The 26,522-nt window shown below is 48.8% G+C and overlaps 1 protein-coding gene across 1 annotated transcript; it reads left to right on the top strand.

Moving 5' to 3' along the window:
- The first annotated feature begins 1,314 nt into the window (after positions 1–1,314).
- Positions 1,315–2,559, top strand: LOC142493367 (paraneoplastic antigen Ma2 homolog). Its single transcript, XM_075597733.1, has one exon. The coding sequence runs from the start codon at positions 1,315–1,317 to the stop codon at positions 2,557–2,559; it is 1,245 nt and encodes a 414-aa protein (XP_075453848.1).
- Positions 2,560–26,522: the final 23,963 nt, after the last annotated feature.

The raw sequence follows: 26,522 nt of genomic DNA, 5'->3' as shown, positions 1-26,522 counted from the left end.
CAGTGCGGGCACGTGTGCGCGCGTCCCTAGGAGCGGTGGCAGTGTCCGGTGGGTGCCAGGAGTTGTGTGTGGACCGGCAGCGGCCATGCAGCGTGGCGCCATCTTGCGCGAGTTCGCGCATGCGCAGTTGGAGCTCCGGCGGCCATTACAAGTTGCGCATGTGCAGGAGCAGCGTGACTACGGCAGGCAGGGAGAGTGCTACGGGGACTACAACCACCAACATGCACAGGGACAAGGAGACCCATGACGCCAGGGAGCCAATAGGACTGCAGCCATCCCCTGCTTCCAGGGATTGATAATTTTCGCGCACTCAGCCCACGCTAGGGCAGTCAAGACCAGGAAGAACTAGGGGTAGGAGGTGAGTGCAGGGGTCGGTGACCCGCTGCATTAGGCCAGCAGCCCCTAGGCCCTAGTGAGGTCCTGAGTCACCCAGTATAGCTTGTTGTGCTTCAGGGACAGGCCCTAGGTTAGGGATCCTCCTGCCCCATTAGTGATATTGGCAGTTAGGGACACAGCGGACGCTCCGCTTCCCGCAAAGAGGCTTGGGCTCAAGCCTACTCCATTGAGAGAGCAGGACTATCTCCAGGGTGGGATCGCCCCTGCTGGATCCCCGCGCTGGGGGGAAACCAGGACGTCGTGCAGGAGATCGGCGGACCCTTTGTCAAGATCTTTTAAAGCCCATCGCACTCGTGCCGTCGCACTCGGCAGGTATCATTATAAGTGCACCAACAGAGTACTCACACATAGTGGCAGCGCTGACCATGGGACAAGGGTATACTGTGGACACAGTGTGGGGGTACACGGTAGTGGGCCTAGGGTATATACTCCTAGGTGGGAGTGGATGACATTGGGGACTGTGGGAAGTAGTGTCACAAGGTGACATTGAGGTTGATGCATGTGTATTGAGTGATGTTACCTGCATATAGTAAACCTGAGTTATATATACCTTTGGTGTATGTGGTTAATATATGTGGGTCCTGTGTGGGGTACATTCTACACTGCTAGAATCCTACAAAGGTGGAGGCGCTGTAAGGAAGATTTCAGAGGATTCACCCCAGGTTCCCATCAGCGGAGGCTCAGGCCTCCTGTGAACCTGCAGGTATACGCACCACACCTGGTAACATATAGGTTCCCCCTCACATGCACTCTATCTGCAATTGGGGTAGGGGGAATACCCGTTACATTTGGAGGCGCTGCTGAGAGCAGACCTGGGGTGCCCTATACTATTTTGTGTCAAAGTGTTCAAATTAAGTTAAAGCATGGCGTACGCAGTAGTATCCTTGCTGTCCCGCAAGGTATACGCATGGTATACGCATGGGCCTTGGAGATTCAAGTCCACCTCTCCACACGCTAGCAGTGGGACAAGTCCCTGTTGGTACTCCCTCCTCTGACATGCAAGTGGCCTTGAGACAATATCCAAACCTACGGAGGGCTTTAAAAATAAAAAAAGTCTTGTGCCGCCGCAAAGACGCCGACAAGGTGTGGTGCTCTGTATTAGTGAATGTGGGACATGTTATAACAGAAGATGAAGGCCCCAACGCCTTGTGGCTCTCGGGAGAGCTGAGTTCCCGATGCCCCGTCATCTACCCTGAAATGCCTGTAAAATCCGAGCCTAGCAGCTCTCATACGAACTTAACCGAGGTTGATATGAAATTGTCGCCCATTTTCCCAGGGAGATTTTGTGAGGATGACCGCAGCACCGTATACGATTATAATTGTGGTTTAAGTGTCGGCAGTCCCGGTTCCGGTCAAATGGGAGATATACAATTATTGGCCCAAGCCATACACCGACTGGAAGCGGCCAAACCTGAATCCTCCTTACAGTCACCCTATCGCAAATTGAAAATCTTTTCTGGGGTCATCCCTACACCTACCGGGGAAGAGGCTTTCGAGGTATGGAAGGATTACACTTTACAGGTCTTAGACGAGTGGGCGTGCCCTAACCATGTGAAGAGGCAGAGGATCATGGAATGCCTAAGGCCTCCTGCCTCCACTGTGATAAAGATGTTTAAGGATCAACATTCGGAGGCCACGGCAGCACAGATAATGGAGTCGCTCAATCGAATCTATGGACGAGAGGTCGACAAGGGTGAACTGATTTCCAAATACTACCTCCTCCGCCAAAAGGAGGGAGAAGATCTATCAGATTTTATAAACCGGATTCAATTGGTTTTGTGGGCTGGTGATGCCATTAAAGCTTCTGAAGTGAATGAATATCGGCGGGATCAATTCCTGCTGGGAGCTACACCCACCCACCATATTGTAGGGATGATTAGAAGCTCGCTGTTGAAAAGTGAACCCCCTACGTTAGAAGATCTGCTGGCAGAAGTGAAGGGTCATGAGGCCTACACTAGGTTACACGCTCCCAAAAAGACCAAAGAACCTCCCAAGAGTGACACCCAGGGAACTTCTGTTGTCATGTCAAGAAATCTCCAAGTCGGGACGAGGAAGCTCCACCCAGGACAACCTCTGCCAAATCCAGACCGTCAGGAAGAACCTCTCCCGCATACAAGGCTCGCCCAGAACGTGGCGAAATCATCTGTTATGGCTGCGGGCTAAAGGGCCACTTCTCCCGGGGCTGTCCAGAACAAGGAAACCCAGACGAAGAACTTCCCAGTAGTAGAAGTGCAGCTATGTACGGGCAGCAGGGACCGAAATTTCTGAAACTCCGCCTGGATCCGACGATACTCCTCGTGGACCCAGCCCCAGGGATGAAGTCTCACCCTTCGATGAATACAGTCGGGTGGGTCCATCCACCATCGTGCGGGTCCTGCTAGAGGAAGTATACGCATATGCTTTGTTGGACACCGGATCTCAGGTGACCATAATATACCGAACATTCTACTATCAACACCTTACTCATCGCCCCTTGCGGTCCGCAGAGCACATGAAGGTGAGGGAGCTGAGCAATGAAGATTACCCCATTGATGGGATCGTGCAGGTCAAATTGGAGATAGTCTAACTGAACACCGGCAAGACACACCCCATGCATATAGAAGCCATGGTATGCCCTGAACCACAAGAGCAGTGCAAGTACCCAATCATCCTGGGAACCAATACCGACATAGTGCGAGTTGTAATCAGGGCATACTTGAAAGAAACCAACGAACTGCCTATGGCCAACCCACTACTCGATCCTGGCCTGCGTGAGGAGTACAACCGGGTACTGCACCGACACACTTTATTCGAGCAAATACCCAGTATGTACTGCTGCGGCACAGTTTATTCGAGCATTTGCCCGTTCTGTGCCGCAGCAGTAGCCTGGCGCGCGCCCGAGAGTGACGGGCGCGCGCCGAAGCAGCGGAAGAGCGCCCTCCGATCGGGGCGCTCTCCCTACCGCTGCCGGGTCCGCCGGGTCCCCCGGAACCCCCTGCCGCTGTCCCGCGATCGCGGGACACCAGGGCTCCCTCGGGGAGCCCCTGGATGCGCGTGCAGGGGGCGCACGCTCCCGAAGACGCGTGACCGCGCGTCTATGACGCGCGGCACGCCGAGGGGCGGCCACTAGCAAGCCGGGAAATCTCCCGGCTTGCGGATCTGGCCGCAGTGTGATAAACTGTGTCGCCAGTGTACCTGGCAGATACCTGGAATGCGCCGCTCCTCACCTCTGACAAGCCCCGTTGCGTTTGCCTTCCCAGCCTGGGTTCATGCCTGGCTGACGGGCGGCTGATCTGTTAAATGATAATGATTAGGATTTAATAGGCTGCAATGCTTCGCGTGTCTACCAGATGGCATAAATTCATGAATTGTAATGCAGTATATATATATATACTGTGCAGTATTGCAGCCAGCGGGAATAAAATGCTTCAATCCCTGCCTGGAAAATAACGCAATGCACTCGGGCAGAAAACAGTCACAAACCTCAATACATCCAGGTATACCCGAATTCGTGGGACTAGCCGAGCTCGAATAAAGTGTGTCGCCAGTGTATATGCTGATAAAGCTCTATGAAATAACAACACAAGTCTGAGGTTATATTTTGCAGAATAGACAAATAAGTTTATTGCTTGTGCGGTGCACACGCAGAGGAGAGTTTCAAAATAAAACCCTCCCAAAGACATGGTGCATACAGGCATTATTTATACACAAAATACTAAACCCACGCCCCCTCTACAAGATTGCGTGTCGTCACTACGTAAGCGTAAAAGGTAAACAAATTATGCACACGAATACATTGAGTTGATGACATTATGGGATGTCTAAATGAGATGATTCAGCAATAATACTTTATTAAGCTGGTGACCTTTTCTCTACATACAGAACCTCAAAAACCCCACCTTCGGAATCGGAAATCATCCCTATCAGTCTGGCCTTTTTCATAACATTGGCACTTTGCTCAAGGTTTTCCAGTTAGCTGCTTGGTTTATTCTCACTTGAAAGTTGAAAGCAAAAACCTCATTCAAAAACGTCCATCTCATAACCCGTTCACTCAGACAAAACCTAAGATGGATGCTGACTTAAAATGGTTGCATAGATCCCAGTGCTGTTATGTCAGACCCTCCCCTTACGTCAAATTCTCACTTTGTCACTCCCTCCTTTTTATTCTTAAAACATAGCTTTTGAGAATTAAGTTAATGATGATAGTCCAGGGATAACTCAGAGGACAAGGGCGCGTGCCCTTCACTGTCATAGTCTCGTAAGGCGCTGCGGCCAATATGTCTTTTGATGAATTGAATAACTGTGATCGGCATCTTCTTTCTTCAAGCTACTGCTGTTTTCTGGCAGCTGTAAAGAGTGGCATCCGAATGGGGGAGGGGGTCGCACACCTGTGGATCATACCTTTGCAACACGGGACACCCACATATATGACAACAAGTAACACTCCCAAACACATCAAAACATTCAAAAGTTTTTGCTCCAAGTGATCTAAGCCATTCACCTAACCCCAAGGGTGATAATCTGTCACTTCCCTTTGTAACCCTCTTTTGAATCTCTTGTATTTCATCTAGTTCATGCTGCACATTGCTACACTGATCTGGAATAAAAACACAACATTGTTCCTCAATTAGGACACATACCCCTCCTTTTGAAGCTAAAACATAGTCTAAAGCAATTCTGTTTTGTAAGGCCATAAGTCTGATCTGAACCTGTTCTTGGTTTAATGATAAAATTAAAACTGCAAAATTAAGGCCACATCCTTCCTGTAAATTGTTATCTGACTAAACATACATTTTTACACAGGTTTCATTAGTTGGTGGAGACACTTGACCCATAAATTGATTCTTGTTCCTAGTGTGTGATACACCCTTTAAAGAGGTTCCCTTAAAAAATTGGAAAAATACAGAAATTATACACATAATACTAAAAACCTTATTTTATGCAAGCAACCTTTCTTAGGATATGCAGTTGCTAGATAAAAGAAATTGCATCTATCTCTATCATCATATTTTCAGAATCATCACAACATTCTATTACTGAGAATTGAGGGGGTTTGGTATCTGTGGAAGCTAAATGCATGATCCTCACCCTGCACGCATTGTATACATCATTCACTCAGAATATCAGAACAGACGATGTCTGCAATGGTCAACATGGCTGACTTATGATCCTTTCCTTGTGGCTGACACACGCCCCTGGGTGACCCCCTCCTTTCGGTGGAGGTGCAACACACTTCTGGATCAAAGTTTTGCTGCACATGACACATACATAGAGAGTGAAGAGTACTGCCAAAACACATACAAGAGCTTTCACAAGCCACGCTTCCAGGAAACCAATCCTCCCATCAAGGCTCAATTGTACATACATCTTAAATTTCTAACTTAACACACTCTAAAGAATAAAAATATTGAGTCTCTGAAAAAATGAAATGTTCTGATAAAACCTGGCCTTAGCCTGGTGTCTTATTTTCCTCGTTGGTTAACGGTTAGAGTTTTGACTCGGCAAGACGTTAACTTGATGCGGCTGTGCTTTAGGTGACTTTGGTCTTTGGTGGCGCTGGAACATTTGGTGGAGCTGGAACGAGCTTTACTGTACTTTGGGTCCCGGAAAATGACTCTGCCGCTTTAATTGCTGTATTGGTGATTACTTTAGGCCTTTTCACCTGGGATGAAGAGCATGCTTGCGCAGGAAATATGTGACTATTAACCCCATCTCGAGTAGGTGCACTTTCAACTTTGCCTAGAGAGACTCAAAAAATGTATTCGTTGCATTCAACTTATTGTTTTATTACCACTAACATGGTCCTTAATTCTTTCCTTTGGACTGTTGATAGTCACAAGTCATCCCATATGTGTCTCATAGGGAGATAATTTATACCTAGGACTAAATTCTTGTATCAATGTGTTTACTCCTGTCTTAGCATCCACATATAGACAGAGGTATTCCCTATTAATGTTCCCCAAATTAAAACTAAGTAGCCACTGTGAACCTGACTTTGATACAATCTAAGTTCCTGAAACTTTAGGGCCTCATCCCTTGCTAACCACTTGTTTCCAGAATTAATTCTATCCTGTCTGCAGGCCATATCCCTAAGACCTGGGAAACTGTCAGAGTTTGTCCCAATCTTCAAAAGTGGGGACAAAAAAAACACTGTCTCAAACTACAGGCCAATATCCCTTTTCCCAATACTATCCACTGTTATGGAAAAATATTCCCTCCCAATTAAGCCATTATTTTACCCATACAAATTTCCTAGCCACTCCCTATCTGGCTTTTACCCCAAACACTCCACTGTAACTATTCTGTTAAAAAATTGAAATGCCTTCTACATAATGCATACCTTATTCACTTATGTAACTGCTTTTGCAACTATGTATCCCCTGTATTTAACCCTATACACAAGACACACCCACAAATGAGAGGTGACTCCCAAATTCACCCCTTCCTGGTAAACCCATTCTAGATTACACAGCAATTTTTACAATAACCACTGCTTACGGACACCTTTGGAAAAAATAAATGGTTAATTCGTTATAACATACATCACATTCAGTTAATAGACAAATGATTTTGTATAAGACTTCACACTAATGTCTTGCTTTATATAATCTCTTTGCACTGTGCCGAGCACATGGTCAGCTTTATAATTTTAAAGACACTCTGCATATTCATCTGACTAAAGAAAAAATATTTTCTATAAGACTTGTTTCCGGGCAAAGAGCCATTTTGTTTCTGGGCGTTTCGCCAATTGACCCTGAAAAGATAAGATAACGGTACACCACGGCTTCTTCCTGAAAAATAATAATTATTGGATTGGAACTTTTGCTTAAAGTTTAAATACATGGAGCTTTATCCAGAGCCCTAAGAACTACATTTTTTATGGCCTCTTAAAAATTAACCAGCAGGCTTTTATATAGCTGAGGTTTATATAACTTCTTAACACACAAATAACTCCACACGCTCATGCTATCTCCCTACACTCAGTTCTTTTTAATGCTTTCTGTTTTGAACTTTCATAGTTTCACTGACTTCATTCACTACAAATTTATGCTATCCTGTTGCAATTCTGTCCTTTCTCAAGCTACACACACCTATTTCTCTCCATTAATCAACACTCACAAGTCTAACCCTCACTAACTCTTCTTTCATCTCACCTCAGGACTTTTCTGACTATTTTAAGAAAGAGGTTGAATCCATACACCAGAATATTCCCTCTTTTTCCTCCTATCCTACTTTGCTTCCTACTCTCTTCCTGCTTTCCTTGACTCTTTTTCCACTGTCTCAAAAGAGTGTCACCATCACTGTTGATCTCCTCTTCTCCCTCTACTCTGCTACATTTCCATTCTCCTTAAAACATGTAATAGTTATACCATGACTCAAAAATAGCAAGCTTGACCTGACCTGCCTTTCTAACTACTGAACTTGTCTTGTATTCTCTTGCTTGCTCCATTTTCTCAACACCCATTCTCTCCTTAACCCTCTACAATCTGACTTCTGCACTGCTCCCTCCACGGAGACAATTCTCACTAAAATAACTGATGACTTATATGCTGCCCCAGACAGAGGTCATTACACTCTGCTCCTATTACTCTCTGCAGCATTTGCCTCTGTGGACCACACTCTTCTCTTTTCTCTGTACACACTCTCTCTAGGTGACCTAATAACATCTCTTGGGTTTAAATATCACCACTATGCTGACGACACCCTCATTTACTTTTCAACCCTTGACCTTACACCTGCCATACAAACCTAAGTTTCTGAATGTCCTTCTGTTATCTCATCCTGGAAGGCCCTCTTTCGCCTTAAATTTAACATGGCAAAAACAGAGTTCCTCATACTTCCTCCCAAACTTGACCCTATTATCTAGTTTCACATTACTCTTGAATCTTCCATGCTGTAGCTCAAGCACGCTGCTTAGGGATCACTCCCAACTTCTCTCTCATATTCTCCTCTTTCATTCAAAACATTTCTATAACTGTCGCTTTTTCCTCCACAATATCACAAAGATACACCTGTTCCTCTGTTGCTCAACTATTAAAACTCTGATTCAGACCCTCATTCTCTCCCCTCTTGATAACTGTAATCCCCTGCTATTCCAGCTTCCTGACTTTCACCTGTATTCACTACTATCTCTCCCAAACGCTGCTGCCAGAATCACTCTACTCTTTAAACTCTGATTCTGCGTTTCCCCTCCTGAAATTCCTCTCCTGGCTTCTAATCAAATCTACTGTTTCTGTACGCTCTCCCTACCTACCAATTAGATTGTAAGCTCCTCAGAGCAGGGATTTCTCTTCCTTAATGTTACTTTTATGTCTGGATCACTTATTTCATGACCTCTTACCTTTACCCTTTGCTACCTATATGATTACGACGTGCACCACTCCTGTGAAGCACTGTGCATATTAATGGCGTTATATACATGAAAACATACAATACAATATATACTTCAAACAATGCTTATGATCTTTTACCCACATTTTTGAACACAAAATATTCCCACACATCTTAATCCTCTAGAAATAAAATTGAAATGTGTTTTTACTCGTTAAACACAATACAGAGCACAAAATACAAAAAACTTCTCTCATACACAGCCACACAACATCACAAAAATAACAAACAAATAAAAGAAAGACATTTCTCCCCTATTATCCCACAATTTCACCCTGCAACTATTAATAAAAGTTCTCTTCTCTTTCTTTATTCTCATAAATAACCTGAATTTAAAACTACTCTGATGCTCCGGAGCTTTCTGAGTTAACTTTCGTATCTTAGCACATTCCTCGCGCTGGAGAAAAAAGTGGGGGCACGCTCTGTGCTGCTGCGATTTTGAAACTCTTTCTTTCAAACCTTTGATTTCATATTGAGCAAAAAATATTCATGTTTTCGTACGTACTTGCAAGTTTTTGTATGGTGATTTGTGCACACATGTGATACTTAGCATGGTTTATCTTTCACACAGGTAATCATTCAGGAAAAATTCATTAGGGTATCAAATCCATCTAACCACTCTCCATTAAGGGCACAACAGTTTTACTTGCCGGCACCGAAACTTGAGTTTATATCAGGAAATGATTTATAACCACTTATTGCATGTGGGGAAATGGAAGGAAAAGCTTATACGTTCATAACTGATTTCTGCGGTGTCCGCCAGCCGGTCACGCCATGCTTGACTTTTGCCACAAAAACCTCATAAAATCCAAAGATTTATACTACAACAGACACACAGGGATCACTGAAAGTTAGAAGGTTCCACTATGAGCCCTTGCGTTCGCATTCTTACGAATAAGAAAACCGGTGCGGCTACTCATAGGTTCACGCTTCCTTCTATAGTAATTTATTGCAAACAAACTTTTTTCATTGGGGTGGCATGTTTTTCACTGGGACTTGCATGTGTATTTTCATTTGAACTTGCATGTATTTTTCATTTGAACTTGCATGTATTTTTCATTGGCCAACAAAACATATTTATATTGTCTCTTCTTGTTCTCTGTATCCATTCTTTATTATTTCTGTCTGCAGACACACAACCTCTAACGGCATATTTTGAGAACTTTGGTTTCCCATTATTCTCCTGTTACAGAAATCAAATTTAATTAACCTGTACAATACTTCTTCGGTTACAGAAATCAAATTTAATTGACCTGTACAATACTCCTGATACAATAATCAGCGCAAGCTGATTACGTACAACTCTTTTGGCATGTTATTGTTCTGATTTTTTCACCATAACTATACCCAAGAAAACACTTGAATTACTTCAGCGGGTCCAACCCAGCCCTGATAAACCTTATACTTCTATAACATGGATACAGATAAGACCTTAACAGATATCCATAAATAACCTCACATGGTATGTTAATGACAAAACAGAGCAAATGTACAATCAGGGACCCTTCCTGCTCAGACAACAAAAATATTTATCACAACCCAGGACAGTCTGAAAAACAATCCCTTACGCATACAAACACTCACCTTTATCACCAAAACACCAAAAATTTTAATGGGACTCTCACCTTAATCCCAATAAAACTTAAAACTTAACACTTTAAAATGGATACAGGAACAGACAAATAAACTTATTTGACACTGCTAGGTTAACCCGTCAACACAGATTGAGACACCCTTCAAAACACATCTCTCTACACATCACTCAAAACAACTTTTTAAACTCAGGCTTTCCTCAAAAGGTGCCTTTTACCTTGATTCTTACGAGCGCTCAGATTTGAGTGACCGAGGAGTAGTTTTTTCAGGTTCCGGTGTTTTTTGGGTTTCTATTCGGTGCGCCATCTGATAAAGCTCTATGAAATAACAACAGAAGTCTGAGGTTATATTTTGCAGAATAGACAAATAAGTTTATTGCTTGTGCGGTGCACACGCAGAGGAGAGTTTCAAAATAAAACCCTCCCAAAGACATGGTGCATACAGGCATTATTTATACACAAAATACTAAACCCACGCCCCCTCTACAAGGTTGCGTGTCGTCACTACGTAAGCGTAAAAGGTAAACAAATTATGCACACGAATACATTGAGTTGATGACATTATGGGATGTCTAAATGAGATGATTCAGCAATAATACTTTATTAAGCTGGTGACCTTTTCTCTACATACAGAACCTCAAAAACCCCACCTTCTGAATGGGAAATCATCCCTATCAGTCTGGCCTTTTTCATAACATTGGCACTTTGCTCAAGGTTTTCCAGTTAGCTGCTTGGTTTATTCTCACTTGAAAGTTGAAAGCAAAAACCTCATTCAAAAACGTCCATCTCATAACCCGTTCACTCAGACAAAACCTAAGATGGATGCTGACTTAAAATGGTTGCATAGATCCCAGTGCTGTTATGTCAGACCCTCCCCTTACGTCAAATTCTCACTTTGTCAATGCTTTGGAGCGTCACGGGGACCTCTACAATCGTCAACACGGACTGACGACAATTTTAGCACCATCTGGTGCTGCTATCCCGATCGAGATGAGACCAACCATCTTTTCTCTCTGGAGAGACCCCTGATGAAGACGTTCCTAGAGGCTACAGAGTAATACCCAAAGTGAGAGAATGGGTGACTAAAATTCCTCTACGCACCTATGTATATGTTCAGAATATTTCCCCATTCCCGATGGACCTCGATGCAGGACAGAGTTTGGGCCGCATATATCCGGTCAGCCCTGTGGAAACAGCGCCACAGGTGAACGCCGCTGCAGTGGGTGAGCAGCTAGTCGACCTGGACTTCAATTTCGGAGATTCGACACTGCCAACTGAGTGGAAAGGTCGATTGACAGCCAAGTTGAATGAACGACAGACTGTGTTTTCCACAAGTGAGATGGATGTGGGTTCTCGGAGTCCTTACGCCTCACCCATAGTGGTGGTAAGGAAGAAGAATGGATCCGTAAGACTGTGTGTTGATTATCGGACCCTGTACAATCGTACAGTACCCGACCAATACAACCTTCCTCGCATTGAAGAGATTCTGAACACGCTAACCGGGAGCCAATGGTTCAGTGTTCTTGACTTACGATCTGGGTACTACCAGGTATCTATGAGTGCAGAGGACCAGGAAAAGACAGCCTTCGTCTGCCCCCTGGGATTCTACCAATTTACTCGTATGCCCCAAGGCATATGTGGGGCCCCTGCTACCTTCCAGCGACTGATGGAGAAAACTTTCGGAGGCATGAACCCTCGGGAGTGTCTAGTCTACCTGGACGACATCATTGTCTTTGGAAAGACCCTGGAAGAGCATGAAGAACGGTTGCTGAAGGTGATAGACCGTCTGGGTAAAGAAGGGTTGAAGTTGTCGCTTGACAAGTGCCAGTTGTGTCACACCTCGATGACGTACATGGGGCACATCGTGTCTGCACAAGGAATTGCCACCGATCCGGGTAAAGAAGAAGCAGTAGTTAACTGGCCTCGTCCTGAGAATGTCACAGAGCAACGATCCTTCCTGGGTTTCTGTGGATATTACCGTCGCTTTGTGGAGGGGTACTACAGTCAAGCTAAACCCCTCAACAATCTCTTGAGGATATATCCTGAAGATACAGGACAAAAACCACTTCGGCCCATCAGCCGTTCGGTGATAAGTGGACGTCCGAATGTGAACGGGCCTTCCTGAATTTGAAGAAATGTCTGACGGAAGAGCCGGTGCTTGCATACGCTGATCCAGAACAACCCTACGTTCTGCACATGGATGCCAGTCTCAATGGACTGGGCGCAGTCTTACATCAGAAGTACCCCGAAGGTCTTCGGCCTGTAGCCTACGTCAGCCGCAGTCTGACACCTAGTGAGCAAAAATACCCCGTACACAAGTTAGAGTTTCTGGCTCTGAAATGGGCGATCACGGAAAAACTGCATGATTACCATAACGGTGTTACGTTTGAGGTAAGGACAGACAACAATCCCCTCACGTACATTCAGACCTCCGCCAAATTGGATGCATCAGTTCACTGATGGCTGCAGCCCTATACAATTACCAATTTTCTCTGAAGTATAAGCCGGGGGCTATTGAATATCGGAGCTGATGCTTTATCCCGACGACCAGGTCTAAGTGCTACTCCAGATAATGATGTAATGGATCGGGGGAATCACAGTTCCCAGCGTGTCCCCGTCACCCCAGGTTCCACAGTGCATAGTTCCTCCGCTCCCCTACATCCCCAATCTCTACCTCCCCCCTGAGCCATTCCTCCAGGGCACGGTCCGCACGCCCTGGCTCACACTCTACACACGCGCGTGGTCCCCACACCAAGCGCATGCGGTCACGATTGCGGGTTCCCTATCGTGGGTCAAGCGCTCCTCGGCGTACCTCTGTCATCCCTGTCTGTTCCCGTCCTGGTTCCTCCTTCCCCTCTGTCTCCTGTCCCGTACGCCTCCTCTGCTGGTCTTCCCCCACACTCTGGTGCACGCGCGGTGCGCACGCATAACAGGGTTACAGAAGGCGCGTGCCCCCGTTCAACTTACTTGCCGCCCCCATGCTCTGGCTCCGCCCCCCATTGGTTGCAGGCTATAACTCTTGATTACCTCCCTGTTTCCTCCCCTGCTCTCACTGACCTATCCCTGCAAGTACCCACTCAAACCTATGCTCCTCCCTTCATCCCTATTGGCCCTCCTTCCCATATAACCCCACTCTGTCCTCTCAGTCCTTTCTCTGCATAGCTTTCCTGTAGCTCCTGTGTGTGCAGTGTCTATACCCAGCTCTCTTGTCTGTTTCAGCCTTGGTTCCTGTCCCTGCCCCTGTTTGGATTCCTTTGGCTTGAACTTGAACTCTGCTTTGGACTTGACTACGCTGCCTTCTCCTGCCCTTTAACCCTGGCTTTCGGACATCACTACGCTGCTATCTCCAACCCCTGAACTCTGGCACTTGGACATTACCCTCCGACCTCTGGCACCCCGGACTCAGCAAGTATTACGTTAACCCTTACTCACCAGGCCCGGCAACGCTATTACCACACTCCGGGCATGCCCTCACTGCTCTGGGTGCATGTTATACCCTTACCCATCTCAGTACCGGGGACTGGCCAGGTCTGCGGGCATACAGGTGTTATAAATGATGAGTGGGAAGAAATCCCCGGACCCGGGATGCGAGCTGTGTGTAGCACAGCCGCCATCATCAACGATCAAGTGGCCTTCTCAGAACTACGGATTGCGGACTCCTTAGGATGCCAGTCGTAGGCTATCCCAGCCGCCTACTGTGATCCAAAGGGAATGAATATAACCCACGACAAGGTAATACGATGGAAGGACCTGGTGGACTACCAAGTGAGGGATCCGGTAATCAGCATCATTCGGCAAGCGGTTCATAGAAAGAATCCGGCTCTACTGAAACGCGCTCCCAGAGACCTGATTGCTTCGCTAATGTGTGAGGTGGACAAGTTTGAAATTGACAACTGCTTGCTCTATCGGGTAGTACAATATCACAACCACCCTGATAGGCGACAATTGGTCTTACCTCAGAACTTAAGATATATGGTATTGAAGTCACTACATGATGCGAGAAGCGGTGGAACAACACTGCCACCAATGTTCCCGGTGTATACAACGCAAGACCCTGCCTAACAGAGCAGCTCCCATGGGCCATCTGAAGTGTTCTGGCCCAATGGACCTGGTGTGTATGGACTTTCTGTGCATCGAGCCCGATACTCGAGGAATATGTAACGTGCTGGTCATTACGGACTATTATACCCTGTATGCTCAGGTCTTCCCCACTAAAGACCAGAAAGCCATCACTGTAGCAAAAGTACTATGGGAGAAGTATTTCGTTCACTACGGCCTTCCAAACCGGCTTCACTCAGAACAAGGTCGAGACATTGAGAGCACTTTGATCCGGGAATTGCTCAAGCTGCTGGACATCACTAAATCGCGGATGACTCCATACCATCCCGAAGGAGACGCTTTGCCAGAACGAGTTAATAGGACCTTATTGGACATGCTCGGAACACTAAAGGGTGCACAGAAGACTGAATGGAGTCGACACGTGGAGGCTCTGGTCCACGCATACAACTGTACCTGCCACGAGTTAACTGGATTCTCCCCATACTTTCTTATGTTTGGACGAGAGGCGAGACTGCCAGTAGATGTACGTCTTTGAGTTTCAACGGATGGGATACACAATGCTACCCATTTCAAATATGTGCAAAGACTTAATTTGCAACAGGCTTACCAACAGGCTGAGAAGTCTACAGCTAAACTGAATGCAGACAATAAAAGACGATACGACCATAAAGTCAAACGTCCTGGGGACGCTGTGTTGCTTCGTAATCTGGGAGTCCCCGGAAAACATAAATTGGCTGACCGATGGCGAGATGGTGTATATGAGGTAGAGTCGCAGATACCTGGCCTCCCGGTTTATCGCATCAAAGACACCGAAGGCCGGGTAAAGGTCTGGCACCGTAATCATCTCCTCCCCATCCCACAAGTGGGAGACGAGGAAGCCGAAATACTGGCCACCCCGCTGAACGGGGAGGCTGATCCCTCAGAGATTGGTCAAGAGACTGTAAACAATTATACCCACTCAAACTCCTGAATATCCTATGGAAGGACCCTCTCAAAGGGACTATTCCACTTAAGGGGCATCTCCCGGAGGAGCTATGGGTAAAGGGCCCCATAGGCCAACGCCTACTAAGGTGGCTCCGGCAGACCAGCCTTTGGATCCACAGAGCCCGTGCTTTGAGCCAAAGAGAGACTATTCAGAGACATTTTTCCCCTCAAGGGAAGAGGCTGAGCCTCAGGACTGTACCTACTGTATTACCCCCCAGAGGGAGTGGCTGAAGAACAGCTCCGTAGGAGCCAAAGAGTACTGTAAGGTACCCTCCAAACCGGGTAAACTATGACCAAATTGGGGCACCCCATTATGAGGCTCAGCAGTGGGCTCGCAGTAGAGTTCAGTCCGTCATTGTAATGTTCAATGAAATGTACAATCTCATCTAGAGCTGATATGACGTGATAAGTTGTATATATGTTAATGCATTTTTATTATATAACTCATGTTATGTTGTCCCAAGCGAGGTCGTTGGGGATTTCTACCAGGGGGAGGATGTAGCCAGGTTCCCCTTTGAGTGTCTGACCACCCCCCGGTGCTCACCTTCGGGTCTACTGCTGCCGAGTGCAGGCGCGTGCGCGCCGTGCGTCCCTAGGAGCGGCAGCGGTATCCGGCGGGTGCCGGGAGTTGTGTGGGGACCGGCGGCGGCCGTGCAGGGCGGCACCATCTTGCACGAGTTTGCGCATGAGCAGTTGGAGCTCCGGTGGCCATTACAAGTTGCGCATGTGCAGGAGCAGTGCGACCATGGCAGGCAGGCAGGGAGAGTGCTGCGGGCACTACAACCACCAACATGCACAGGGACAAGGAGACCCATGACGCCAGGGAGCCAATAGGACTGCAGCCATCCCCTGCTTCCAGGGATTGATACTTTTCGTTCACTCAGCCCACGCTAGGGCAGTCAAGACCAGGAAGAGCTCGGGGTAGGAGGTGAGTGCGGGGGTCTGTGATCTGCTGCATTATGCCAGCAGCCCCCTAGGCCCCAGTGAGGTCCTGAGTCACCTAGTATAGCTTGTTGTGCTTCAGGGACAGGCCCTAGGTTAGGGATCCTCCTGCCCCATTAGTGATATTGGCAGTTAGGGACACAGCGGACACTGAGCTTCCCGCAAAGAGGCTTGGGCTCAAGCCTACTCCATTGAGAGAGCAGGACTATCTCCAGGGTGGGATCGTCCCTGCTGGATCCCCACGCTGGGGGGAAACCAGGACGTTGTGCAGGAGATCGGCGGACCCTTTGTGAAGATCTTTTAATGCCCAGGTGCCGTCGCACTGGGCAGGTATCATTATAAGTGCACCAACAGAGTACTCACACATAGAGGCAGCGCTGACCATGGGACAAGGGTATACTGTGGACACGGTGTGGGGGTACACGTGGTGGGCCCAGGGTATATACTCCTAAGTGGGAGTGGGTGCATTGGGGACTGTGGACACAGTGTGGGGTTATCACCCCTGGGAAGTAGTGTCACAAGGTGACATTGAGGTTGATGCATGTGTATTGTGTGATGTTATCTGCATATAGTAAACCTGTGTTATATATACCTTTGTTGTATGTGGTTAATATATGTGGGTCCTGTGTGGGGTACATTCTACCCTCCTAGAATCCTACATAGGTGGAGGTGGTGTAAGGAAGATCGTTTCAGAGGATTCACCCCAGGTTCCCATCAGCGGAGGCTCAGGCCTCCTGTGAACCTGCAGGTATACACACCACACCTGGTAACAAATAGGTTCCCCCTCACATGCACTCTATCTGCGATTGGGGTAGGGGGAATACCCGTTACACAGGAATCACAAGATGAGGGTTACAGGTACGATAGTAAGGGTTGCGTAAAGATGCAGGTGATAATAATTATATGTTGTCAGGATGTGTGTGTCCCAATCATCAGAAACTCTTACATATTCAATTAATACCATGAAATCATTCTCTTACTCGTACAAAGTTAGCCTCAAGCCAAGCTATGTTAAAGTGTTGTTATCTGTAACTAAACTACTGTAGGCATACTGAACACTAACTTATTTTTTATATTTGCTTTACAATAAACATACAGTACTTTGACACACTGTGGGGGTTATTAATTAAACTGTGCTAGTGCTGTTTGGGGCACTATCACATGGAAACTCCCTTAGAAGTCAATTAATCAGCACGATTGCAGTTTAACCCCCCAATAAAATCATATACTGTATGCTACATCTTTTCAATTCCAGAATATACAGGCTCATATTTACCAAGTAGTACTATTCCATAAAATAACTTTTGGCGCCAGAAGATACCCTACATTAAACATGTGTGTTACCTAAAGCTAATGCCCACGAGCACATTGAAATTCAAATAAAAACACATTAAATACTGAAGTTACTCAGCAATATCAGTCAGACCAGCGTGGCGCAAGATTATTTAGGGGGGGCGCAGGCAGCGTGCCGGCAGACGCTGTGCGCGGGTGGTTGAACAAGCTCCGTGTAGCTTCCCTGCTCTCTGTTTGTTGCGGAGCCTTGCTGCTTCTCTGCTCTCTGCTGTGGGGGCGGGGCCTTGCTGCTTCTCTGCTCTCTGCTGGGCCTTCCCTGCACACAGACAGCCCCTCGTCCTCCTGTCTGTTTCCCCCACACAGGGGACCAGATCATGCGGAGTGTACTACCCCCCAGGTAAAAGTGTGTGTGTGTCAGTGTCTGCAGCAGAGTGTGAGTGCCTGCAGCAGTGTGAGAGGGTGCCTGCAGCAGTGTGTGAGAGTGTCTGCAGCAGTGTGTGAGTTTCTGCAGCAGTGTGTGAGTGTGTCTGCAGAAGTGTGTGAGAGTGTCTGCAGCAGTGCGAGTGTGTGTCTGCAGCAGTGCGTGACTGTGAGAGTGTCTGCAGCAGTGCATAAGTGCGAGTGTCTGCAGCAGTACGTGAGTGTGACTGTTTGCAGCAGTGCGTGAGAGTGTGAGTGTGTCTGCAGTGCGCGCGCACGCACTGATTGAGTATGTGTCACGGTTGTGCTCACCACAAACTAGGGTCGGACCGCGTGGCTGAGGTGGGGTTGTAAAAGCACCGAACTTAGACCACGCAGGCTGATCCAGATTGGCAGTTCGTAGTCATACGTAGCAGGATCAGGATAGGAGAAGACAGCATCGTCGTTGTACAAGCCGGGGTCAGGACAGGAGACGTCAGGATAAACATTGTCCAAGCAGGAGTTCGGCAACAGGTAGTCAGGAAAGCCCCGCTTCAGCTTAGGAGCGCGGGGGTGGCCTCTGCGCATGCGGCGACCATGGCCCATGGTACTGGTCTCAGGAGGTGGAAGACAGACCAGATTTACACACCGCCTAGCTGCACGGGTAAACCAGTGCTACAGCGCAAGTGTCCTGAGCGGGCTAGGGAATCCTCCGTTTCAGCGCAGGAACCAGGACATGGCCTCTCTAGAATAGGGAAAGAGTAGGCCCCAGGAATCTGAAGAAATACAGGGAAACCTCCGCTAGTGCAGGAAAGCAGGAAACTGAAGACGTAGGGGATACCTTTGCTTCAGTGCAGGAAACCAGGAAGATGAAGACGTAGGGGATACCTTTGCTTCAGCATAGGAGAACGGAAGCTGAAGGACGCAGGGGAAACCTCCGTATCAGCATAGGAGAAGGAAGCTGAAGAACGCAGGGGAGACCTCCGTATCAGCATAGGAGAACAACTGAGGGCTTGTGGCAGAACAGTAAGTGACATCCCGAAAGGACTGTGCTCGGCGGGGAGCATTGTGGGAAAGCAGTACTTAAAGGCCAGCGGGCCAATCCCCGGAGGGGGGTGTGAAGGTACTGCTCCAATAAGTGAATACAAGGCTGGATTGCAGTGATAGATTGCACAGCTGCAGTAGATACCAGAGGGAGTGTGTGGCAGTATTGCTTTGGTGAGTGAATCCAGGCTGCAGTAATATCAGGTAAAGAGTTCCAGAACTGCACCTGTCTGCAAGGTAAGGCAACCAGTAAACCGCGGAGCGGATTCCTTACAGTATGCATGCTTTGCCTGTGTGAGTTGTGATTGAATGCAGCGGTGCGCAAACTGGGATGTTGGTGATGTCACCGCTCTCAGCGGCAGCGTGGACGCAGCCTAATTTTGGAAGCGCGAGCTGTTGAAATATGTAAGTATTTAGACATATTTGTATTTACATTGTATACCGTTTAATAAAGGTTTTTTTAATTTTTCATGTGATTTTGATGGCATCAGGGGGCTCGGCATAAACCGTTTGCTCACCCCTGAGCTAGACCTTTGAAGTCCTCTGCTGCTACTGGTTCTCATGACGCTAGATTCAGAAGCCTGAAGTTCACAGAGGAGGAGTTTGAGATTCTGATAAACTGAGTGGTGTACAGCAGCGTTGCGCAAACTGGGGGGCGCAAGACTGCCTGTGGGGGGCGCGCGGTTTACAGAGGACCCGCGCGCTTCCCGAGGGCACTTAAATTAAGTGCCGGAGGAGCTGCAGGGCCTCTGTAAACCTTTACTTACCTTGGCTCCACACGTGTCGCCATGGCAATGCGGCGTCATTTAGGTCATGTGACGTCACGTTGCTATGGCAACTGGAGCCGGGGTGAGGGGGGGCGCGGGGGTGAGTTGACCGCCGGCAGGGGAGCGCAGGGAAAAAAAGTTTGCGGCCCCCCTTGTGTACAGTACAACCACTCTAGATTGCTGGGTGCTTTGTGCTTATGCACATGCACTGCAGAGAAGCAGAGGATTTGGGGCAGGAATCTGAGCAAAATCAATGCCCTGGGCAAAAGTGTCTGCACTGTGGACATGCTTAAGAAGCACTGAGCCAACATAAGAAAGCCAGGACGGTGACTACCAGCTCGCCTTGACCTCACTGTCATTTGATGTTGCGACGTTACGTTGCCATATCAATGAGACGCCGTGTAAGGCCACCAGGAGCAGGTGGACGACAGCAAGGCGGCAGCCGATACAGTCTTTCCATAGGCCAGAGAGCATGGTAAAAGCATATGGGGAGACATTTTTTCCTCCCTTTAAAAGACATCACATCCTTAGAAAAAAAATGGAAGCTGTCACATGGTTTACTACAACCAATCAGATTGGGGGTGTACCATGTGATGCCTCACATGGTATATCTCCGAATCTGATTGCTTAGAGTAACATGTGATGGCAGCTATTATGTTTTTGGTGACATCTGTGAATGTGCTCATCTCGAATCAGGAGGCGGACCTGCAGGGCTGAGGCAGTAATGCAGGATAACTGACCGGAGCCTGGGGACAGAGTCCTGTAAGAGTATTCGTAGTCAGCAAGCAGGCAGGGGTCAGGGCTAGCAGCACTGGTACAGAGTCCAGGTGACAGGCAAATGTCAGGGCAGGCAGAAGGTAGCAAGGTCGGGGTCATGGTCCGGGTCAGCAACAGGGATTCCAAATAGGTGAAAGGATAATGTGTGATAGCGAAGATTTAAAAGAGCTGCAGCAAATAGAACTTTGCTCGGCGACTTCCACCAGGAACTGCAGCCTTATAAAGCAAACTCCAGTACCCAAAATGGCCACAGTGAAAGGGCAGAAGAGACATAAAACCTGGTCCGTCGTGAAAACCCGGCACGGATCAAGCAGAATCCTTACAACATCATCTTAAAGGGAGGGAAGCATAGCCTTCCTGATTTGCTGGCTTCCCTCCCTTTTGATGATGTTACACGGTTAAAAAAATAAAAAAGAATCTGTCACATGGTACACCAGCCAATCGGATTGGGGGTGTACCATTTGACACTCAAATGTGACGTCACAGGCCTTACATAAGGCCTGTCCCGTCTCATTTGAGCTTAAGAAGCTGGCGGGACAACAATCATTGGATTTGACTACAAGTAAAGAAGAGAAGACTGATGAAAGAAGAAAAGAATTTACCAGAAGTTGAGGAGCATTGTGTCGAGGATTAAAAGGTTCCTGCGGCAGTCGGAATCGGAGGGTGAAGATATTAAAGGTAAGAAAAATATTGATTGCATGTTATTTTTTGGATTTTTTTTTTTTGTAAACTTGTTCTTTATTTGCTTTTTTTGGTAAGATCAATGGGGAGTGGGGTACAAAACATAGAAAGGGGAGGATGTTACTTTTGAGTTACATAGCATTGTATCCTATTATATAACATCGTTTAGTGGGGAGACAATAATGACACTGTTGGGACAGCATCCAAATTAACAAGTACAATAAATGAACTGAAAAAGACTGGGAGGGGGAAAAAGAAAGGACAAAACAAAACAAAAAAAAAATTCATTACTTTATCAGCATGTTTCCACCTGTCGGTGTGCCTTAACCGTAATACCAACAAAACATTGAGTAGGCACACGTACCTTTGTGGACTATTGAGTGCTGAATACCCTCCAGGCCCTCCTCCTCATTTTAGACCGATACGGAGCTTTTCACACCAGGGTTTCCTCAGGGGATATGTGTTTTTTCTTTTTTCTTCCCCCCCCCCCCCCTCCATCCTTAGTTTCCGTGTTTTTAGGGCACTTCTATTATGTGTTTTTCAGATTTGGAGAGTTCCCTTAGATATATATCTATGTCCTATATAATTTCTCCAAGGTTCCCAGACTTCTAAGTATTTCTGTACTGTGTCGTTTTGTATCCCCGTCAGTTTTTCCATAAGACAGATCCTCCATAATCTCGCTTTTACAGCGTGTATGGCCGGCTGCTGTTCCTGTTTCCAGGCTTTGGCTATTTCGGATCTGGCCGCTGTATATATGTGTGTCAATAGTTTATCGTCACTTTTTTCCATATTTTCGATTGGCCTGCATAGCAGTACCTTCCAGGGGTCTAGGGGGAAGGTATACCCAAGAATTGTCTGTGCCATGTCGTGTGTGGCCCTCCAGAGCTTTGTAACCTTCGGGCACGTCCAACACATATGTATAAACGATCCCTGCTGGCCACCCCCCCGCGTACACAGTGGAGACATGTTTCTGAAAAATTTGGACAGTCGTAGTGGGGTGTAGTACCATTGGTGGAGCATTTTATATGCATTTTCTTTTATTAATACACATGTGGAGCTCTTTGCTATTCCTTCAAATATGTTATCTCACTGCTCTTGATCTAGTTCTCCCAGCTCCTCTTCCCATCTCGTCCTCAATTTGGCTTTATCTCCAATTCCTGTTTACCTTCTGCAAGTATGCTGCATACTTTAGAGATTAGACCCTTTTTGTCCTCCGCCATGAGGCACAAATCCTCAAATGTTGTGAAGTCGCTTTACGGACCTGTCCTCTGTATGTGATCCCTCAATTGAAGATACCTAAAAAAAGGCCGAATCATAGAGGCCATAGTCTCTCTTTACTTCCTCAAACGTCTTAATAGCGTTGTTTGCCCATAGATCTTTTACCCTTATGATATCTGCCTTGCTCCAGTCTTTAAACGCTGTTGGTTCCGTGCCCAGGATAAAGCTAATATTGTCAAATAGTGGTGTCATCTGAGATTTGTAGGTGGTTAGCCCATGTTTAAGTTTCAATGAATCCCACATGGTTAGCGAGTGTGTGATAGATTCCAGGGGCACCCTCAGAGCTGGTCTTTCTTTTTTTGTCAACCACAGTATCATTTCTATGGATGACCCAGATATCACATCGGATTCAATTTCCACCCACTTTTTCTTCTGTTTATGTCAGGCCTGCACAACTCGTAAAGTGCGGAGGGCCGAACTGCTCCAAGGAAAAAAAAATTGGGCCGCACGGGTAAAATCATCATCATCATCATCATCTCTCCTCCAGCACCTCATCATCATCCTGCACCTCCCATCACTCTCCCCCCCTGCATCTCCCATCACTCTCCCCCCTGCACCTCCCATCACTCTCCCCCCCTGCACCTCCCATCACTCTCCCCCCCTGCACCTCCCATAACTCTCCCCCCCTGCACCTCCCATCACTCTCCCCCCCCCTGTCCCACAACCCATATCGGCAGGCACCACAACCAATAACAGCAGGCCCCACAACCCATATCGGCAGCCCCCCAGCCCATTCCATGTCAGCATCCCACCCCCAAGTCAGCAACCAGCATATCCCCCCCTAGTCAGCATCCCCCCTGCCATGTCAGCATCCCCCACCCCAAGGCAGCACCCCCCCCACCCCAAGTCAGCACCCCCCCCACCCCAAGTCAGCAGCATCCCCACCCCAAGGCAGCATCCCTCACCCCAAGGCAGCATCCCCCACCCCAAGTCAGCAGCATCCCCACCCCAAGTCAGCAGCATCCCCACCCCAAGTCAGCAGCATCCCCCACCCCAAGGCAGCATCCCCCACCCCAAGGCAGCACCCCCCCCACCCCAAGTCAGCAGCATCCCCACCCCAAGTCAGCAGCATCCCCACCCCAAGGCAGCATCCCCCACCCCAAGGCAGCATCCCCCCCACCCCAAGGCAGCATCCCCCACACCCCAAGTCAGCAGCATCCCCACCCCAAGTCAGCAGCATCCCCACCCCAAGGCAGCATCCCCCACCCCAAGGCAGCAGCATCCCCACCCCAAGTCAGCAGCATCCCCCACCCCAAGTCAGCACCCCCCCCACCCCAAGTCAGCAGCATCCCCACCCCAAGGCAGCATCCCTCACCCCAAGGCAGCATCCCCCACCCCAAGTCAGCAGCATCCCCACCCCAAGTCAGCAGCATCCCCACCCCAAGTCAGCAGCATCCCCACCCCAAGTCAGCAGCATCCCCACCCCAAGTCAGCAGCATCCCCCACCCCAAGGCAGCATCCCCCACCCCAAGGCAGCACCCCCCCCACCCCAAGTCAGCAGCATCCCCACCCCAAGTCAGCAGCATCCCCACCCCAAGGCAGCATCCCCCACCCCAAGGCAGCATCCCCCCCACCCCAAGGCAGCATCCCCCACACCCCAAGTCAGCAGCATCCCCACCCCAAGTCAGCAGCATCCCCACCCCAAGGCAGCATCCCCCACCCCAAGGCAGCAGCATCCCCACCCCAAGTCAGCAGCATCCCCCACCCCAAGTCAGCAGCATCCCCCACCCCAAGTCAGCAGCATCCCCCACCCCAAGGCAGCACCCCCCCACCCCAAGGCAGCACCCCCCCCGCCCCAAGGCAGCAGCATCCCCACCCCAAGTCAGCAGCATCCCCCACCCCAAGGCAGCATCCCCCCCGCCCCAAGGCAGCAGCATCCCCACCCCAAGTCAGCAGCATCCCCCACCCCAAGGCAGCATCCCCCCCACCCCAAGTCAGCATCCCCACCCCAAGTCAGCAGCATCCCCACCCCAAGTCAGCAGCACCCCCCACCCCAAGTCAGCAGCATCCCCCACCCCAAGGCAGCACCCCCCCCCACCCTAAGGCAGCACCCCCCCCCTCACCCCAAGGCAGCAGCATCCCCACCCCAAGTCAGCAGCATCCCCACCCCAAGTCAGCAGCATCCCCCACCCCAAGGCAGCATCCCCCACCCCAAGGCAGCATCCCCCCCACCCCAAGTCAGCAGCATCCCCACCCCAAGTCAGCAGCATCCCCACCCCAAGGCAGCATCCCCCACCCCAAGGCAGCATTCCCCACCCCAAGGCAGCATCCCCCACCCCAAGGCAGCATCCCCCCCACCCCAAGTCAGCAGCATCCCCACCCCAAGTCAGCAGCATCCCCACCCCAAGTCAGCAGCATCCCCACCCCAAGTCAGCAGCATCCCCCACCCCAAGGCAGCAGCATCCCCCACCCCAAGGCAGCAGCATCCCCCACCCCAAGGCAGCAGCATCCCCCACCCAAGGCAGCAGCATCCCCCACCCCAAGGCAGCAGCATCCCCCACCCCAAGGCAGCAGCATCCCCCACCCCAAGGCAGCAGCATCCCCCACCCCAAGGCAGCAGCATCCCCCACCCCAAGGCAGCAGCATCCCCCACCCCAAGGCAGCAGCATCCCCCACCCCAAGGCAGCATCCCCCACCCCAAGGCACCCACCCCAAGGCAGCATCCCCCCCCCAAGGCAGCATACCCCCCCCCCAAAGGCAGCATACCCCCCCCCCCAAGGCAGCATCCCCCCCCCCCCAAGGCAGCATCCCCCCCCCCCAAGGCAGCATCCCCCATGCCTACCAGATGATGTTGGCGGCGGGAGCAGACTCTGTTGCCGCCGACGGTGGTAAAAGGAGGAGAGGAGGTGGTGGATGGCGGCGATGGCAGGTGAAGCAGGGGGGAACCGCGCTCTACTAACAGACCCTGAAGTTCCGGGTCGCGGGACTGGTGGAGCGCGTTCCCCTGCTGGAGCCGGGAAGGGGGGTTAGGGGGGTTACAGGAAGCGCACGCATTTGCTGGTGCGCGCTCCTAGAGGGCACAGACAGCATGCGGCCGCGAGGGTTTACCAGGGAAGGAGAGAAGTGGGGAGGGAGAGGAGTGGGGAGGGAGAGGAGGGGGGAAGAAGGGGGGCCGTCGCAGGGGGGGGAGCGGGCCCGCAGAGGACCTGCATGTTGCTTCCCCTTCCACCCCACGTTGGGAGCAGGGAAGGGGGGGGGGGCGGAGGGGGCCTAGCGCATGCGCGCCGGGACCGCAGGGAATCGGCGCCATTTTTTTTTTCAAAGTTTTTTTTTTTTCAGTTTTTTTTTTTTCAAAGTTTTTTTTTTTTCAAAGTTTTTTTTTTTTTTTTTTAAATCTCATCGAGGGCCGCACAGAGAGGCCAGGCGGGCCGCATGTTGGTTTATGTGCATGCCAGTGAACCAGTTGGCTTACATGCGCCGCTTGATAACATTGCCACAAGTGTGGCAAAGCTGGCCCTCCTGAGTGTTTGGATCTATATAGTGTGGGCAGCTTTAATCTCGCTTTTTTGTTATTCCATATGAATTTTGTGATTGCTTTCTGCAGCTCATGCATGTCCCTGGCTCTGACCTGTACTGGAAGTGTGTGGAAAAGGTACAATATTCTTGGCAATAAGTTCATTTTGATAGCAATTATTCTACCCATCCATTATATATGATATCTGGACCATTCTTCTAATTCTTTTTTCAGCGTTTTTATTAGTGGTGGGTAGTTGGTCTCATATATATTTGGAATTTTAATGTATTTTTTGTTATTTTTTTGAGGTTGCCCATTGACTGTCAATGAGTTTATCTATGCCCCTTAAAGGGTATAGATATGCACAGTGACAAGCAAAGTATTATTTTTTTTTTACAAATGCTTGTTTTTATTTAATTGTTATGTATTGTATTTGTGTTTCTTGTTTTTATAGAATTGTTTTGAACTTGTGGTTCTGGTTTTAAT

This window comes from Ascaphus truei, chromosome 1 (assembly GCF_040206685.1).
Source record: "Ascaphus truei isolate aAscTru1 chromosome 1, aAscTru1.hap1, whole genome shotgun sequence".
Classification (NCBI taxonomy): domain Eukaryota; kingdom Metazoa; phylum Chordata; class Amphibia; order Anura; family Ascaphidae; genus Ascaphus; species Ascaphus truei.
This window is presented reverse-complemented; position numbering and strand designations above follow the sequence as displayed.

What these genes read in the sequence shown, in the direction of transcription:
- LOC142493367 (XM_075597733.1), top strand. Translation starts at nt 1,315, where the DNA reads ATGGGCCTTGGAGATTCAAGTCCACCTCTCCACACGCTAGCAGTGGGA.